The sequence below is a fragment of the Leptidea sinapis genome, chromosome 27 (genome assembly GCF_905404315.1).
Source record: "Leptidea sinapis chromosome 27, ilLepSina1.1, whole genome shotgun sequence".
NCBI classification, from domain to species: Eukaryota; Metazoa; Arthropoda; class Insecta; order Lepidoptera; family Pieridae; genus Leptidea; species Leptidea sinapis.
The window spans coordinates 12,285,707-12,303,842 of record NC_066291.1 but is presented as its reverse complement, the minus strand read 5'-3'; the positions used below and the strand labels follow the sequence as shown (position 1 = coordinate 12,303,842).

Here is an 18,136-nt window from a genome sequence, read left to right as displayed (position 1 = left end):
ATAAAAAAACTAAAAAAAAAGAAACAATATTGTGTATTACACTGCACGATAAAACTTTTGATTCTTCACTTTAAAAAACACTATACGCTGTTATTTATGATTATTTAATTTTTAATATTTATTTTTTCGTTATACAATTCTTATAAAAAATCGAATGAAGCACGGGTTTGACATTTCGGCTTATATAGTCGCAAAAATTATCCCCACTACCGACCAAATTTTCCGGATTGTTCTAATAATTTCGACTTTTAAGTATCTCAAGAAATTTTAAAAGTTTCTAGAACGATCCAGCATATTTCTAATCTATCAAAAAGTTGAGATACATTTTGGAGCTTTCTAGATCATTGGAGGAATTTCCAGAATATTCTATATTGATCAGAAAATTAGCATACAATCTAGATCAATCTAGTAATATATAGAACATTCTTAATTCATTAAAATTTCTAGGTGATTCTAGAATTTTTTCGAACATTTCAAATTTATTTGATCAATCAGAGCCTTGGAATACATTCCAAAGATATCCAAATTATTCTTGGATGTTCTAGATTATTCGATAAATTTCTAGATCATTCTAGAATTTTCTAAATCATTTTTATTCAATCAGAATCTAAACGTAGATTTTAGAACTCTTTATATAATTCTAGAATTTTCCAGATCATTCTAGACATTTCTGGATCATTCTAGAATTTTCTAGAACATTCTCATTCGATTAGAATCTAAATGTAGATTTTAGAACTTCCCAGATCATTTTAGAATTTTCTAGAACATTCTTATTTAATCAGAATCTAAACGTAGATTTTAGAACTCCCTACATCATTCCAGAATTTCCCAGATCATTCTAAACATTTCTGGATCATTCTAGAATTTTCTAGAACATTCTCATTCGATCAGAATCTAAACGTCGATTTTAGAACTTCCCATATCATTTTAGAACTTCCAGATCATTTTGGAATTTTCTAGATCATTTTGGAATTTTCTAGATCATTCTAGAATTTTCTAGATCATTCTAGAATTTTCTAGAACATTTTCGATCGATCAGAACATTGGTATACATATTAAAGCTTTCTAGAACATTCCAGAAATTTCCTGAACAATGCAGACCATTTTAGATCAATAATAGTCACATTTTCAAAGTTAACATCTTTCAACCCCCGTATTTACACCCTTATAATTATCGACTTGCAACCACCATAGTGCACAATGGGAACCTTGTACCTATTGCCACATACAAACACTTTTGGTCTGCGATGCGTAGTTTTGGCTGCAAGGTGAAATATAGGGACACACACCTCCAATTTTATATATATAATAATAGATTTACAAGTAGGTACAATAACAGATAACAAGATAAAACTATCATCTAATAACAATTACAGCATATTTTTATGATCCTGAGACCCAATTAAAATTGTACACATCATTCACCAAATACAGTAAAACATAATAAATAACATCAGAAATTACATTATGACGAAGTTTAAGTTAAACATTAAATTATTTTACGTAAACTAGTAAGTTCTATAAAGAGTATTTTTAAACAAGTTTATATTTGTAAAGAATATATCAAAATCAGCACACACTTCATTAAATTCTCTACAAAATCTCATAATCGGGTTGCTATGCGATACATTATTATTTGAGGAATTGATCGAAAATAGACATGGAATACGCACAGATCGTGTTGGCACTTTAAAGTTTATCAAACTTAATAGAGGACTATCCATAACACCATTCGCAATGTTATGTAAGACGCACATATCAGATACCCATCTTCGCTTATCAAGACTATGCAAGTTAAATTTACGTAAGTGTTCAGAGTATTTGGGAATTTTACGTCTGACACCCAACCTGCTACAAAGAACTCTTACAAACCGCCGCTGAATTGACTCTATTCTATCACGGTGAACATTATAAATTGGAGACCAAATCACTGAGCAATACTCCAGGATACTTAATACTAAACTTAACTAAATATCCAGGAGTTTTCCTGTTTAAATGGTCTGACCATTCTGATAACAAAGCAATGGCTTTTGAAGGATAAATCCGAGTCAAAGATGACGCCCAAGTCCCTTATCACATTTACACGATCTAGAACATTACCGTTGATAACATAATCATGAATAAATGGATTTTTCTTGCGAGTAAATGAAATCAGTTGACACTTTTTTATATTCAGCATCATGCGATTACTTTTACACCACTGCCAAATAGTGTGGATGTCCCTTTCGAGCAATGAGCAGTCTTCTGGTCAGCTCGTCTATTTCATAATATGTATCACGGAGGGAGTTCAGGATCAGATTCACCCGAATCCTGTTGTAAAATGTTGCGACCGCACTACATAGCACAATCAATGTATTAACGGGTTTTTTTCGAGAGGACATTAACGTAATGATGCCCTGAAATATATGGAGCTGTTATGCCGCTTGTCACTTACGCGGACACCCCCTGGCGACTAGAACCCTCCTCTATGATGGTAGCACGAAAGCTTTTCCAGACAAACCGGGCGGGAGACGCGGTGGAGGCCAACTGACCTGATGGTTAGTGATACGCCCTGCCCATTACGATACAGTGTCGCCCAGGATTAAAAACAAAGTTCTGTATTCTCATTAGCCGAGTCACGACTCACTACCTGCGGCCTGCTTCTACATTTCTGCTTTTCTATAAAATTCTCATTACATTTGAAGGTTGAAGGTGAAGATGAAGTGGGGGAAGGCGAGACGGGCCGAAAGAAGATGAAAAGGTTTCAGCTTCCCCCCGTTCCAAGATGGTGGCAAGCCAAAATTATTCAATATGCGTAAGTTATTGAATATTTTCTCTTAAATTGCATGAGAACTTTCTTATACATACGTTGCTGAAAAGCAGTATTAAACACTTTGGTCAGTCTGTCTGTTCAGACTAATTTCTGGAACTGCCGTACCTATATTGAAAAGATTTTTAAGTGACCGATACAGCGTGATACAATATGTAAGTTAATACAATCCGCATTTTTAGTCATATTTGTAAGAGGGGGTTTTATTCAAAAATATAAAATTCTTGTAATAACTGTATTAGGCCAGAGTTTCCACTCAGAATTCACAATAAGTAATGAATACTCGAACCTAGCACTCCAGCTTGTACAGCAGGCACGACAGCCAACCGGGGTTATGGCTAACTAAGGGTGCGTCGGACCAGAGAATACAGGCAATATGTGGTGTTCCTGCGCTTTTGGATAGCGCTAGAATCTATGTCAGCTTGAAGTCTTACCGTGTTCTATTAATGACCCCCAGCTTCTTTGAAGCCAATTTGGCTCCCTTGACATCTTCCAGATGACCTGTAGATATGACCTGACGCGGTCCTCAAAATGTACTCGCAGCCAGAGAGTACACCCTAACCTCAAAATTGCCGAAATGTTAACAGCAGATATCCTCCCCAACGAACACACATACCCATATTATTATTCACTCCGGTTTTTTGTGCGAGTGAGGAACTTAATCACCTCAAAAAACCCTTGTAGTCACTCACAACCCACAAAACAGTAGTTTAGTAGGTTAAATCGTAAAAAAATACTTTTTAAAAGTTCATTAATATTTGGTAATGGTTGCTAAATAAGTGTAAAAAAGGATCGATAAACTATAATAGTGAGGTATTCCCAATTAAAGACTTATTTTTTTCGTTATTTGAATGTTCACCACTTCAGTCATCACTCATCACTCATCAGTGACCAGTGTATCGCGAGTCTTCTGGGCGTATAGATTATGTGTTTGCCTTTCGAAGGAATCAATCTGAAATAGGCACTTACTACTACTTTGTACACGTGTAAGTTGTCTTTTTCAGTTTATTAATTGTTTTTCCTTTTTACGGTGAATTTGACATATATTTTATTATTTCACGTTTGCGTATACGGGTGAGTTTTTTTTTTGAAGATAAAACAAGATGTTCGTAAGAATTAACATAGTGAATTTTTATTTCGTCGCAAATAATCAAACAAATCAAAGATCAAGCCAACGATCCAGAGGTCAATGTACGTTGTCTGTACAGTACTGTCTCAGTAGACACATGTATTAGTACGAAAACTACCTACAAACGTTCGAAATGACACGCTCACACAAACATGAGCATCGACGAGGCCCCTAAGCACAGTAGACATATGTATCAGTACGGAAACTAAGCCTTGTTTATAAAATACTTACCTATATGTGCGTACACTCGATTGAAGCAATAGGGTTGTCAGGCAATTTTTCTAACCGACTTTAAAAAAGGAGTTTTGGAACGAAGTTCCTTATGGGGCATTGGATGGGCGTGTAAATGGGAAGAAGAGTAGACGCCTTGGTTATAACATGACTTTAATAATTTGACAATATAATATGATGTCTTGATACGTGATGTATGAATGACCGTCGCTGAAGCATTGTTGGACACGGAGAGCTGCGCCCGCGCCTGCCCGCGCGCCCCGCGCCTCCCCGCGCTAACCGGTTCAAGACTTGAACAGTCTGCAGGAGCAAGGTTGATGTCTTCAAACTTGATTAAGAGAGAGGAAGGGGACAAATATTGTTGAAAGCCCTTTGCAAGATTCCTCGTTTAGTTTTGATATCGGCAACCCTGTTGACACCGTCTCTACCGGGATGCAGCTTCACAATTCTTCCGAGCTGCCACAAAAGCGGTGGTTGGTTCTTCTCCCTCACGAGCACCATGGCGCCTGGCTTGAGGCTTGATGTTGAAGCTCGCCATTTGGTTCTTTGCTGAAGGAGAGAGATATAATCTTGTGAGAAGCGTGACCAAAAATGTTGTCTGAGGCTCTCAATCCTTTCGTAGCGCTGCAAGCGGCTGATGTTGGCATCGCTAACGCAAGGACGAGGAACAGTCAAAAGTGAGCGCCCAATCAAGAAATGTGCTGGAGTGAGGCAACTGAGGTCCAAAGGATCAGAAGATAGAGGTGTCAAAGGTCGGGAATTTAGGATGGCTTCTATTTGGATAAGACACGTTGACATTTCTTCGTAAGTTAAATGGGTTAATGTAAGGACCCTACGAAGATGATGCTTTACTAATTTTACCATACTTTCCCATATTCCTCCAAAATGCGGGGAATAAGCTGGGATTGTTTTGAATTCTATGCCTTTATTATTTATGTTTGACATAATATCATTTAAAGAATTATTTAAAAATGTAGGAAGTTCGTTACTAGCTCCAAGAAATGTAGAAGCGTTGTCGGAGGTAATTGATGCTGGTTTACCGCGGCGTGAAACGAATCAATACAGTGCCGAGAGATAGGCATCGGTGGTTAAGTCCGTGACGAGCTCCAGATGTACCTCTTTGACTGCAAAACAAACAAAAATACATATATAAGATTTCGTCAGCTTAGCGCCTCTTCCCTTACGGTCGGCTATCAACACTGGCCCAGCATAATCCACGCCTGTATGTAAAAATGGAAATTCCAAATGTGTCCTATCATGAGGCAAATCGCCCATAATGGGTTGAACATATTTTGATTTAAATCTAAAGCATCTAACGCAGCTATGCACGACGCGTTTAGCCAAGTTCCTCCCCCCGAGTGGCCAATATTTTTGTCTTACACAAGACAAAAGTATAGGATGCTTAACATCATAAGTGTAAGAAGAGTTTTTGAGGCGACCACCACTATAACTCTTAAGAGATTATGTGGGTCCAAGAAAGGGGACAATGAATTTAATTTGCTGTTTGATGGAATGTTTTTACCTGACTTAATTAATTTGTATTCCTCAGGAAACATTTCTTGTTGAACGGATTGTAATAAAATTGTTTCTGAATTTGATATCTCAGATGGAGATAAAAAGTTTGTTAACTTACTTTTGGGATTCTTACAGTTGAAAATAAATCTTAATATATAGGCAAATGTTCTTATTAAATGTGTATAGTTGGATTTTTTGTGAATTAAATTATGAATGATGTTAGATTGAAAATTAATTGTATAATTTTTTTGTGTACTTGTAGTGTGTAGGACTAATTCTGTGTTTGAGTTTGTATGCGTATTTGGTATGGTTGGAAAATTAATATTTTTTGACTGCAAAAATAGAGGACCAGACCACCATAAAGTAGCAGAGCTAATACTGTCTGCGACCACTCCCCGTGAGACTAAATCAGCAGGGTTTTCTTTTGACGGTACGTAGCTCCATCGATGACCAGCTGTGCAGTCTTGTATCTCACCCACTCGAGTACGTACAAACATTTTTAATTGATTTGGTTGAGTCTTTAGCCATGCTAACACGATTGTAGAGTCAGTCCAAAAATAAGAATTATGTATTTTAAGTGTTAAAGAAGATATGACTTTAGTATGGAGTCTAGTGGCAAGAAGTGAACCACACAACTCTAACCGGGGTATTGTTGTTGGTTTCAAGGGCGCCACTTTATTCCTAGAGGTAAGAAGACGAACTTGTACTTTGCCATTCATGTTGACCGCTCTTACGTAAACACATGCGCCATATACACGTTCTGAAGCGTCTGAAAAGGTATGTAGTTCTAATAACAATACATTATTAGTACAAACCCAACGGGGAATGCGAAGCGAGTTAAGTGAAATAAGAGAAGCTACGAAATTTGAAAAACACTTCTGGGTTTCTTTAGAAACTTCGTCATCCCAACCGTATTTCTGAACCCAAAGTTTTTGCATAAGAATTTTAGATTGTACAGTACATGGTCCCAGAAGACCTAAAGGATCAAAAATTTGGCTTATAAGCGATAAAATAATTCGTTTTGTAATTTTTTTTGTATTTGTGTTTAAATTAATTTTGAATAATAAATTATCTTTACTGCAATCCCAATGAAGACCAAGTGTCTTGTGTGGTAATGAATTATCCAAATCAAGTGTTTTATCCCTATTATTAACATGCAAATTCTCATTTGGTAATGATTCTAATATCTCAGGGCTATTCGATTGCCACTTTCGTAACTTAATTTGTGCTGACTGTAAAGAATTGATCACCTGTTTACATAGATTTATTACTGACGGAATGGTTTCTCCGCCGCTCAAAAAATCGTCGACATAAAATTCTTTTGAAATAGCGAATTTTGCTTCTGGATCGGAACATTGGTCTGCCAGGAACACCAAGCACTTAGTGGCTAAGTAAGGTGCGGCTGCAGTGCCGTATGTAACTGTATTTAATGTATATGACTGTATAACATCACTACGGTTAAATCTAAATAAAATTTGCTGTAATGAACGTTGAGAGGGCTCTACAAGCACGGCTCTATACATTTTTTCAATATCTCCGGATACGACATACTTATGCTGTCGGAAACGTAATAAAATTGACACCAAATCATCTTGGACTACCGGTCCAACCATTTGAATATCATTAAATGATTTTTTATTTGACGTGGGGCTAGAACCATTGAAAACCACGCGTAGTTTTGTGGTTGACGAGGATTCGCGTATGACCCCATGATGAGGTAAATAATAAGAATATATCTGTGTATGAATGAGTTCAGAGAATTGTTTTGATGTATTTGTCATGTGACCTACCTCTTCATACTCAGTCATAAAATTTATATAACGCTCTTTTAAAATAGGATCGCGTTCGAACCTGCGTTCTAGCGCCAATAAGCGACATTTTGCTGTGTGATAAGACTCGCCAAGAACTTCGGGGGACTCTTCCAACGGTTTGGTTACAATGAAGCGGCCGTTGTTATCGCGCCGAGTGCTCTCTGCGAAGCTTTTCTCACAAGCTTGTTCTTCTAAAGATAAATTATATTTAGAATGTACCGATTCTAACTCCCAAAATCGTGTTAGTAAGGCCTCATCATTTTGAGTGAAAAAACAATTAGAAGACTGATTTAAGTTTTTTAAGGATAAATTTTTGTTTGTATTAAGAGTGCCCGAAACAAGCTAGCCAAGTTTTGTTTGCTGTAATTTAGGATATTGTTTACCTAAATCAATTGATTTTGAACATATGACGTCCCAGAATACATCAGCTCCCATCAATATGTCTATGGGTGCGGATATGTGAAAAGAAGGATCGGCTAGTTTGATATTAAGAGGCAATCGTATGGATTTTATATTAATGTTACTGGAAGGTACCGATTTTGTTATTTGAGGTAAAACATAACATTCGACACAAAACTTATAGTCACCCGAAGATGACTCGATGGATAAGTTACAAGACTCTGCACTGTAGGAACATTGATTATTGATTCCTGTTACCGTGGAGCTTACGCTACGCCGCGAGACGCCGAGCTTTTCACAGAATTTACGTGTGACATAGTGTGCTGTTGCACCGTTGTCTAGAAAAACGCGAGCAGGATGTAGTATCCCGTATGCGCCGACCACGTTCACCAAGGCTGTGGAAAGCAGTATATTGGATTTGTTAATATAATGTATGTCAGAAGATAAGGCAACTTCATTGAATTGTTCTGTGTGCTTCTGTGTATGTTTGTGAAGCAGGCTAGAGTGTTTAATATTGCAATATTTACAATGCGTCAGCTTGCAATATTTTTATTAAAGCTTTGCATTTTTATAATGCGAGAATCAATATCAAGATTTCTAAACTCAGGACAAGTAAATAAGAAATGATTTTGATTACACATTGGACATGAAATTACCTTTGTGTCTGAATTTTTTATTTTATTATAATTTGTGTTTTTTGATTTTATTTCGACTTTGTGTGTGTATTGTGAATGTTGTGTGTCTGAATGAATTTTGTATGTTGTAAGCTGTCTTTGCTTTTCATCTTGTTGTATTGCATCTAATAAGTCTGCTCTGTTTGTAAGAAAATCTAAGAATTGTTTGAGGCTAGGTGAAGTTGTAATTGAGTTTCGTTTTTCTTCCCATTCTCGAAATGTGACAGTATCTAATTTTTTGATCATTATATGTATAATTAATGTGTCCCAATGGTCAGTGGGTTGGCCAAGGGTATTTAAAGCAGCTAATTTTTTATTAATAGTGTCAATTAATTTTCTTATAGCTTGGCAAGACTCTTGTGCAATAGCAGTAAAATTTAAAATTGCATTAACATGGTTATTCACTAAAAGTCTCTCATTATCAAATCTACTAGACAAAAGCTGCCAGACAATCGCATAATTTTTAGAAGTAAATTCTAAATTTTGTATCATATTTAAGGCGCTGCCTTTCAAAGATGCTTTTAAATAATGAAATTTATTGATTTCACCTATTGTGATATTCGTGTGAATAAGAGAAATATACGTATCTCGAAATGTGAGCCAGTGCTGAAAGTCGCCGTCGAAGGTAGGAAGATTGATTTTAGGTAGCCTGACGAAATCACGCAGTGCATCCCGATTTCTGTGCTCGCTTCCCTCAATGGATTCGGAAACAGAAAGCACACGCCTGCTCTCTCGAGTCCACTTATTTAAAAGCGTACGCGCTGATCCCACAAGTGAGAAATATTTTGTATCGAACTCTTCACGTTCTTGAAATAATTGTGTTGAATCTTCGGATAATAACTCCAGCTCCGTCTGAAACTTATCGTATTCAGTGTTTAGCGAATCTAATTTATTTAACCGAAATTCAAGATCGTTATACTGGTTTTCAGTTAGACTATCGCTATCTATGCTATTAAGAAAATTTTGAAATATGGTAAGCTTTCCTTTAACGCTGCCGCGTAGTTTAATTAATTCTTTAATCTTCGTGTCAGACATTATTAACACGTAAATATGCAAGGCAAGTTAGCAATAGGTAAATAATATAAGCTAATAAGCGACCGGCACTCGGCAAGATGAGTTTATAACCGGTTTCGCGTTGTGGCTTGAGTAACAATTGCTCGCTATGTGCACTTATAATACGAAGTGAATTAGCAAAACAGGTAATGAAATGATTACTAGTAATGGCAATATAATATAATATTTATATAATTTGTATTTGTAAGGTTTGGCTAAGTAATATATATCGTATAGTATAAATTGATAAGCAAAGTAAAGCAAAGAAAACTAATTTTTAATTTACAATTGTCTTTTAAATTAAAATTAATTAATGATTTTAATACAAGATAATATAAGATATTGAAATTATTTTAATACAAGATCCAAATAGAAGACGGAACAAGTAGAAGACGGAATAGAAGAAAGGAATAATATGGAACAAACTCACAAATGACCGTGTCCTCAATCCTTTTGTTTCCGCGATGAATTCCGTTATTTTGGCTGGTTTCTTGATATTATACAAAGGCCGAAGGACGAAATTGGATGGGCGTGTAAATGGGAAGAAGAGTAGACGCCTTGGTTATAACATGACTTTAATAATTTGACAATATAATATGATGTCTTGATACGTGATGTATGAATGACCGTCGCTGAAGCATTGTTGGACACGGAGAGCTGCGCCCGCGCCTCCCCGCGCTAACCGGTTCAAGACTTGAACAGCATTGCAGAGCGTAAAAAAGTAAAAAACTTAAGATTTTTATGTATAGTGTATACAGTATGATAGCTGTACAGTGTATAATGTTTATAATACAATAGGGGACTCCTGTAGCAATATAAATACACAATGTACAAGTAATAGTAAACATAATAATTGTAAAGTTATAAACCTGATGCACCAAAATATGCAAGAATTGTTAGGTAAAGAACTGGAACTGGAGTTACTAATGAACCATGAAAATATTGATATCTTATGTCTTACTGAACACTGGCTTAGAAAAGGCAACACGTGGCGGCTCTCTTATACTTATAAGTAAATCATTTAAATTCAAAGACCGTAAAGATATTGTGGGCCTCTCTGTTGAACGTACCATTGAAATAGCCTGTGCAGAGCTTGAGTGTGCCATTGTTGTAAGTATATACAGACCCCCCGATGCATTATATGAGTTATTTGAGAGTGTATTGGAGGAGGTTCTATCAAAATTATCAGAATCTAAGAAATATATTATGATTTGTGGTGACTTTAATATTAACTTATTAGAAAAATCCACCACAAGTATTAGATTCAAATCTTTGTTTAAATCATATAATTTATCAAATATTTTCTTAGAACCTACTAGAGTAACCAGCACCTCTAAAAGCTGTATTGATAATATTTTTACTAATTATAAACCTATTTCTCAATCAATAATTAGTAAACTGAGCTCAGACCACTTTGGTCAATTAGCCTCTTTTAATATTGAAGGGAACAAATGTACTTCAACTAAAAAGTTTATGTTTGTTCCGGTAAACAATAGGCGAATGGAGAAATATAGAGGCAATGTTTCAGAAAAACTCTCAAACTTGTATTTGAATTATAACAGTACTCCAAATGAGATGTATGGTAAGTTATTTAAAATAATTAAAACAGAGTTTGCTTCATATTTACTTCAAAAACAGTCAACTCGGGTGGTCTCTTGTCATTTAACAACTGGGCAACAGCTGGTATTCATAGGAGCAGACAACGGTTACATGAACTATATAGTGAGAGATCATCATGTAATCATGATGCATCTTTCCTTGTATATGTGAAAAATTATTCAAAATTATTTAAGAAAGAATGTACTATTGCTAAGTCAATGCATATTAGAGAAATAATTAAAAATGCTTCAAATAAAATAAAAATGACTTGGAAAGTTATTAACTGGGAATCTGGAAGAGCGAAAGACTGCAAGTTTGAATATAATCTAATAATAAACAATACAAAAATCCACTCTGAGCAGGAAGTAGCTTCTGCTTAGAGAATTTTTTTTCTGACATTCCAGTTTCCATCTCAAGCACCCTTATCTCCTCCACCAGTGTTGCCGAGTCACTTCTTTTGGAAAATGTTAAGGAATGTAAACAAAATTTCAAATTCAGTGTTGTTAGCCCAGCAGAAATAATTAAAACTTTCAGATCCTTAGAAATGAAAAAAACTGCTGATATATGGGGCATATCTGTAAAAATTAAAAGTTCTGTTATTGACGTCATAGCACCATATCTAGCACTAGTTTTTAATAGCTCTATTGAACATGGCGTGTTTCCTGACCTTCTGAAGTATAGTAAAATTACACCAATATTTAAATTGGGACACACTTCTGACCCGAATAACTATCGCCCTGTTTCGGTGTTGCCGACCCTTAGTAAAATTTTTGAAAAAATTATTTTAAGCCTAATGCTTACCCATTTTAACACTTATAAGTTACTTCATATAAAACAATTTGGCTAATTAACTAGGGGACGCTCGACTACGGATGCAGGTGTTGAACTCATCAGGGATATTTTTGAGGCCTGGGAGGAATCACAGAATGCACTTGGTATATTCTGTGATTTATCTAAGGCTTTTGATTGTGTTCAACATACAACGCTGGTCATGAAGCTATGCCACTATGGTATAAGAGGATCTGCACTCGATCTTCTGATCTCATATTTAAATAATAGGATTCAGAGGGTCGAGGTGAATGGCAGGAGATCTCCTGGGACTCCTATCAGTATGGGGGTACCACAAGGGTCTATTCTTGGACCCTTCCTCTTCCTAATTTATATAAATGATCTACCTAACCTTGTAGAAAAAAAAACACAAGGTGGTATTGTTTGCGGATGACACTTCACTTATATTCAAAGTGAAACGAAGCCAAGTTTTATATGACGAAGTAAACAATGCTCTATCTGACATCGTGTACTGGTTTAGCGCCAATAACTTATTGTTAAATAATCATAAAACCAAATATATTAAATTCACCGCGCCAAATGTCAAAAATGTAGATGCGAATATTTTATTAAATGGAGAGGTGGTAAAACCAGTGGAATCTGCTATATTTCTTGGCATTACTCTTGATTCCAAATTGCAGTGGGGCCCCCATATTGAAGGACTGGCGAATAGGCTTAGTTCTGCAGCATATGCGGTTAAAAAAATCAGACGGTTAACTGACATAGATACGGCGAGATTAGTATACTTTAGTTATTTTCATTGTATTATGTACTATGGTATATTGTTATGGGGAGGTGCGGCCGATATTAATACTATCTTTGTGCTGCAGAAGAGGGCTATTCGCGCGATTTATAACCTAGGTCCTAAAGAATCATTAAGAGAAAAATTTAAAGAAATAAACATTTTGACTGTTGCTTCTCAATACATTTTTGATAATGTTTTGTATGTTCATAAGCACATTGAGGAATTTTCTAGAAACTGTAACATTCATAATGTTAACACGAGGAACAAACATAAACTTGTTATGCCTACTGCTCGGTTGGGTCGAGTTAGTAAGTCTTTTGTTGGGCGATGTATATGCTTCTACAATATGATCCCAGAAAATGTACAAAACAAATGTGTTACGAAATTTAAAAGAATTGTTAAAAAAGGTTTGTGTGGGAAAGGTTATTACAGCATAAACGATTTTCATAATGACACCACGGACTGGGATTAAAGCGAACACCCTCAGGCTCTTTAATTATAAATGTTTATTGTACGATATTACATTGTAATCCATATTTTATATAAAAAAAAAGCCCGCCGAGTTTCTTGCGCCCATTCTTCTCAGGTCTGAGGCAGTCTCTTTTGAATGGGTGGTAGATTTTGACGTTCAATAAGTGATTATAAATCCTATTTTGAATAAAAATATTTGAATTTGAATTTTTATTAAAATTATTATAATTATTTAATAATTATTAATAATGCTAATAATTTATTATTATTCAACCGAAAATCTTGAAAATGACACCCATTTTGATTTTATTAGAAAAGTCATATGGTGAATATATCTTGTATCTAGAAATAGATGTTAATTATTGTTCTTAATCGACACTCACGAAAACAATAATTGCCCCGTCTAGACATGTTCGTGGGATAACTGCATGGAAGAGTTTCTTAAGATTTTGATATTTCAAATAAAATATTACAACGAAAATTAAAAAAAAAATATTTCAGAAAAAAATATATCCAAGAGAACATTCAATAAAATGCTGTTTAATAATATTACATAACAGTCATCATATAGACTACAATATTGTAGTGTAGCCATCATACATACACTACACATAAAAAAAATTAACAAAAACACAACCGCCTTCAAAAACACTATTCCAAAACAATAGATATAATGTGCATTAAAAAGTATTAAAATAATTGCGTATTTTTATACAATCTAATTAATTAATCTAATTCTAGTTACCATTATTGTTATTTTTGGAATCGGTGTCCTCTCTCGCATCTCGCCTCCTCACGACTCAAGCACATCTCACCTATAACTATGTATGTAGTAACAAACCTATCTTGGATGACACCGACTCCTAAAATTTCAATAATCGTAAGTAGAATTAGATTAATTAATTTGATTGTATAAAAATACGCAATTATTTTTATACTTTTTAGTGCACATTATATCTATTGTTTTGGAATAGTGTTTTTGAAGGCGGTTGTTTTTTTGTTATTTTTTTTTTATTTTATTATGTGAATTTGAAGTACAATAACTAACAATTTGTCTAAATATGTGTAGATATACAAAAATTTTCAATGCAGCAATAAACGTAAGTGCTTTGCAATTCGATTACAGACAGTGTTCCGTTACTTTGTCATGGTTTACGTAATCAGAACCTTACCAAATTCTCATCAAACTAACTTTGAAGTATATCCTTTCCAATAAAAAAAGAATCATCGAAATCGGTTGGCGCGATATTGAGTTATTCGTAATTTTATCCTCCACATTGCTATACGTATGTATAGCAAATGTAAGACTTTTATGGTTTTCTCATGGAAGCCATAGTCAGATCTGGACTAGATTACAATAGGACCACTCGGGAAGCAACAGCTTTCAAATAAAAAAAGAATTATCAAAATCGGTTCACCTAGTCGAAAGTTTTGAGGTAATAAACATTAAAAAAAACGTACCAACGAATTGAGAACATGGCTTAGTTTCCATACTGGTAAATATTGTCTACTGTGGTACTGTTCACTGTTAGTACATTTATTTAAATATTTATTTCACTTTTTCAATTTAAAGTATTTAATGAAATAATTACTTTTGCGATAGTTCTGTGGACTAGTATTGCTTATATTTTTATTTATTTCATAGGTATGTAATTCATACTGTATATAACGTCCCCCGTGTTGGTAACAGGCAACCTATAGACATACGCAACACCAGGGCTCAAAATATGGGCTGTTATAAAGCCAATATAATTTAACAATCATCATCACTTGACAAATATACTATACTATATACTATGAATGAACAATAAACCGCACATTTATTTCATAAATGTATTTACATAATATTAACGCTATCAGCTAATAAAGTTACTTATTAAAAAATAATAACACAGATTTCGTCATTTAATATTGTTTATTAAATAATTTGTTTCGGTTATCGATGCTTGTAGATAAGGTTTCGAGAATTGTATTTCTCCGCAATCCGCAAGAAAGCTATTAATAACATACATATAATTCTAGGAAATATAAGTGATTTAAGTAACGATTAAGATATAGTCCTTTTTTATATAATATATAGTATAATTAAACAAACTAATAAATATTATATATTAAACAAAAATACTATCCTTAAAATGTTTCTGCATCACCCAGAGTGCATCTCCCATAATTGCTACCTTAATTCATTTTGTTTGTTCGTATAGCTGAGACCTGGGCGCGGGGTGCGGGGCACGGAATGCGAGGCAAATTGAGAGGCCCTTAGCACAGTAGACATACGAGTATGTACCAGTAGGAATCTACTTACAAGCGTTCGAAATGACACACTTACACAAACATGCGCATCTACGAGGCCCCTAAGCATTTTTCGCGGTCAATACGAGTCGAGTGTCACGCTGATATTTGTTTCCGCGGCTATTTGACCAGTTTCGTTTTTTAAATTATTAAGTAGTATAGTATATAAGAATGATTTATTGTTATATTATTAATTATTTATTGTTATATTTATTTATTTTGGACAAAAACACTTACCTGCATGTGTTTTGTCATGGTTTTCGTGAGTGTTGAAATCAATACCAGCTAGTGCTATTAAAATGAAAATTCAAGATGGCGGCAAAAAATATTATCAAGATTTTCGTCACGCGTGTCTATTTCATAGTTTTCGAGGGTGTTGAAATAGACTCACGACTCAAGCACATCTCACCTATAACTATGTATGTAGTAACAAACCTATCTTGGATGACACCGACTCCTAAAATTTCAATAATCGTAAGTAGAATTAGATTAATTAATTTGATTGTATAAAAATACGCAATTATTTTTATACTTTTTAGTGCACATTATATCTATTGTTTTGGAATAGTGTTTTTGAAGGCGGTTGTTTTTTTGTTATTTTTTTTTTATTTTATTATGTGAATTTGAAGTACAATAACTAACAATTTGTCTAAATATGTGTAGATATACAAAAATTTTCAATGCAGCAATAAACGTAAGTGCTTTGCAATTCGATTACAGACAGTGTTCCGTTACTTTGTCATGGTTTACGTAATCAGAACCTTACCAAATTCTCATCAAACTAACTTTGAAGTATATCCTTTCCAATAAAAAAAGAATCATCGAAATCGGTTGGCGCGATATTGAGTTATTCGTAATTTTATCCTCCACATTGCTATACGTATGTATAGCAAATGTAAGACTTTTATGGTTTTCTCATGGAAGCCATAGTCAGATCTGGACTAGATTACAATAGGACCACTCGGGAAGCAACAGCTTTCAAATAAAAAAAGAATTATCAAAATCGGTTCACCTAGTCGAAAGTTTTGAGGTAATAAACATTAAAAAAAACGTACCAACGAATTGAGAACATGGCTTAGTTTCCATACTGGTAAATATTGTCTACTGTGGTACTGTTCACTGTTAGTACATCTATTTAAATATTTATTTCACTTTTTCAATTTAAAGTATTTAATGAAATAATTACTTTTGCGATAGTTCTGTGGACTAGTATTGCTTATATTTTTATTTATTTCATAGGTATGTAATTCATACTGTATATAACGTCCCCCGTGTTGGTAACAGGCAACCTATAGACATACGCAACACCAGGGCTCAAAATATGGGCTGTTATAAAGCCAATATAATTTAACAATCATCATCACTTGACAAATATACTATACTATATACTATGGAATGAACAATAAACCGCACATTTATTTCATAAATGTATTTACATAATATTAACGCTATCAGCTAATAAAGTTACTTATTAAAAAATAATAACACAGATTTCGTCATTTAATATTGTTTATTAAATAATTTGTTTCGGTTATCGATGCTTGTAGATAAGGTTTCGAGAATTGTATTTCTCCGCAATCCGCAAGAAAGCTATTAATAACATACATATAATTCTAGGAAATATAAGTGATTTAAGTAACGATTAAGATATAGTCCTTTTTTATATAATATATAGTATAATTAAACAAACTAATAAATATTATATATTAAACAAAAATACTATCCTTAAAATGTTTCTGCATCACCCAGAGTGCATCTCCCATAATTGCTACCTTAATTCATTTTGTTTGTTCGTATAGCTGAGACCTGGGCGCGGGGTGCGGGGCACGGAATGCGAGGCAAATTGAGAGGCCCTTAGCACAGTAGACATACGAGTATGTACCAGTAGGAATCTACTTACAAGCGTTCGAAATGACACACTCACACAAACATGCGCATCTACGAGGCCCCTAAGCATTTTTCGCGGTCAATACGAGTCGAGTGTCACGCTGATATTTGTTTCCGCGGCTATTTGACCAGTTTCGTTTTTTAAATTATTAAGTAGTATAGTATATAAGAATGATTTATTGTTATATTATTAATTATTTATTGTTATATTTATTTATTTTGGACAAAAACACTTACCTGCATGTGTTTTGTCATGGTTTTCGTGAGTGTTGAAATCAATACCAGCTAGTGCTATTAAAATGAAAATTCAAGATGGCGGCAAAAAATATTATCAAGATTTTCGTCACGCGTGTCTATTTCATAGTTTTCGAGGGTGTTGAAATAGATATTGGTGTCAGAATGTAAATCCAAGATGGTGGCTGCATGAAATTGACAAATTTTTGCATCATGGGTGTAGTTTTCATGGTTTTTGAGGGTGCTCAAACTGATGGTGCTGAAATAGATTATAATAGCACAATAGTTTTTGCATTCAATTTAATTCGCCCCCGGGAAGCGGTCCAATTTTATGTTTTTTCATCGAGCGTGTCTCCATATTGACTGGGTTGTTGGGACCGTTGGTCGGAAAGGTGTGTCTAGGTGTTGGTGACTCTGTAAAGTATTTGTGCCTTCTACCTTAACGAGATAGGGTTTGGT

General features: G+C 34.5%; 1 protein-coding gene across 1 annotated transcript in view; it reads left to right on the top strand.

Annotated features, from left to right (window-relative positions):
• The window catches only part of LOC126972725 (uncharacterized), a 68,720-nt gene that overhangs the window by 16,088 nt on the left and 34,496 nt on the right, over positions 1-18,136 (top strand). The window contains exon 2 of the mRNA XM_050819641.1: positions 2,685-2,794. Coding sequence (XP_050675598.1) covers positions 2,685-2,794 — 110 coding nt within the window. The remainder of the gene's footprint in view (positions 1-2,684; positions 2,795-18,136) is intronic.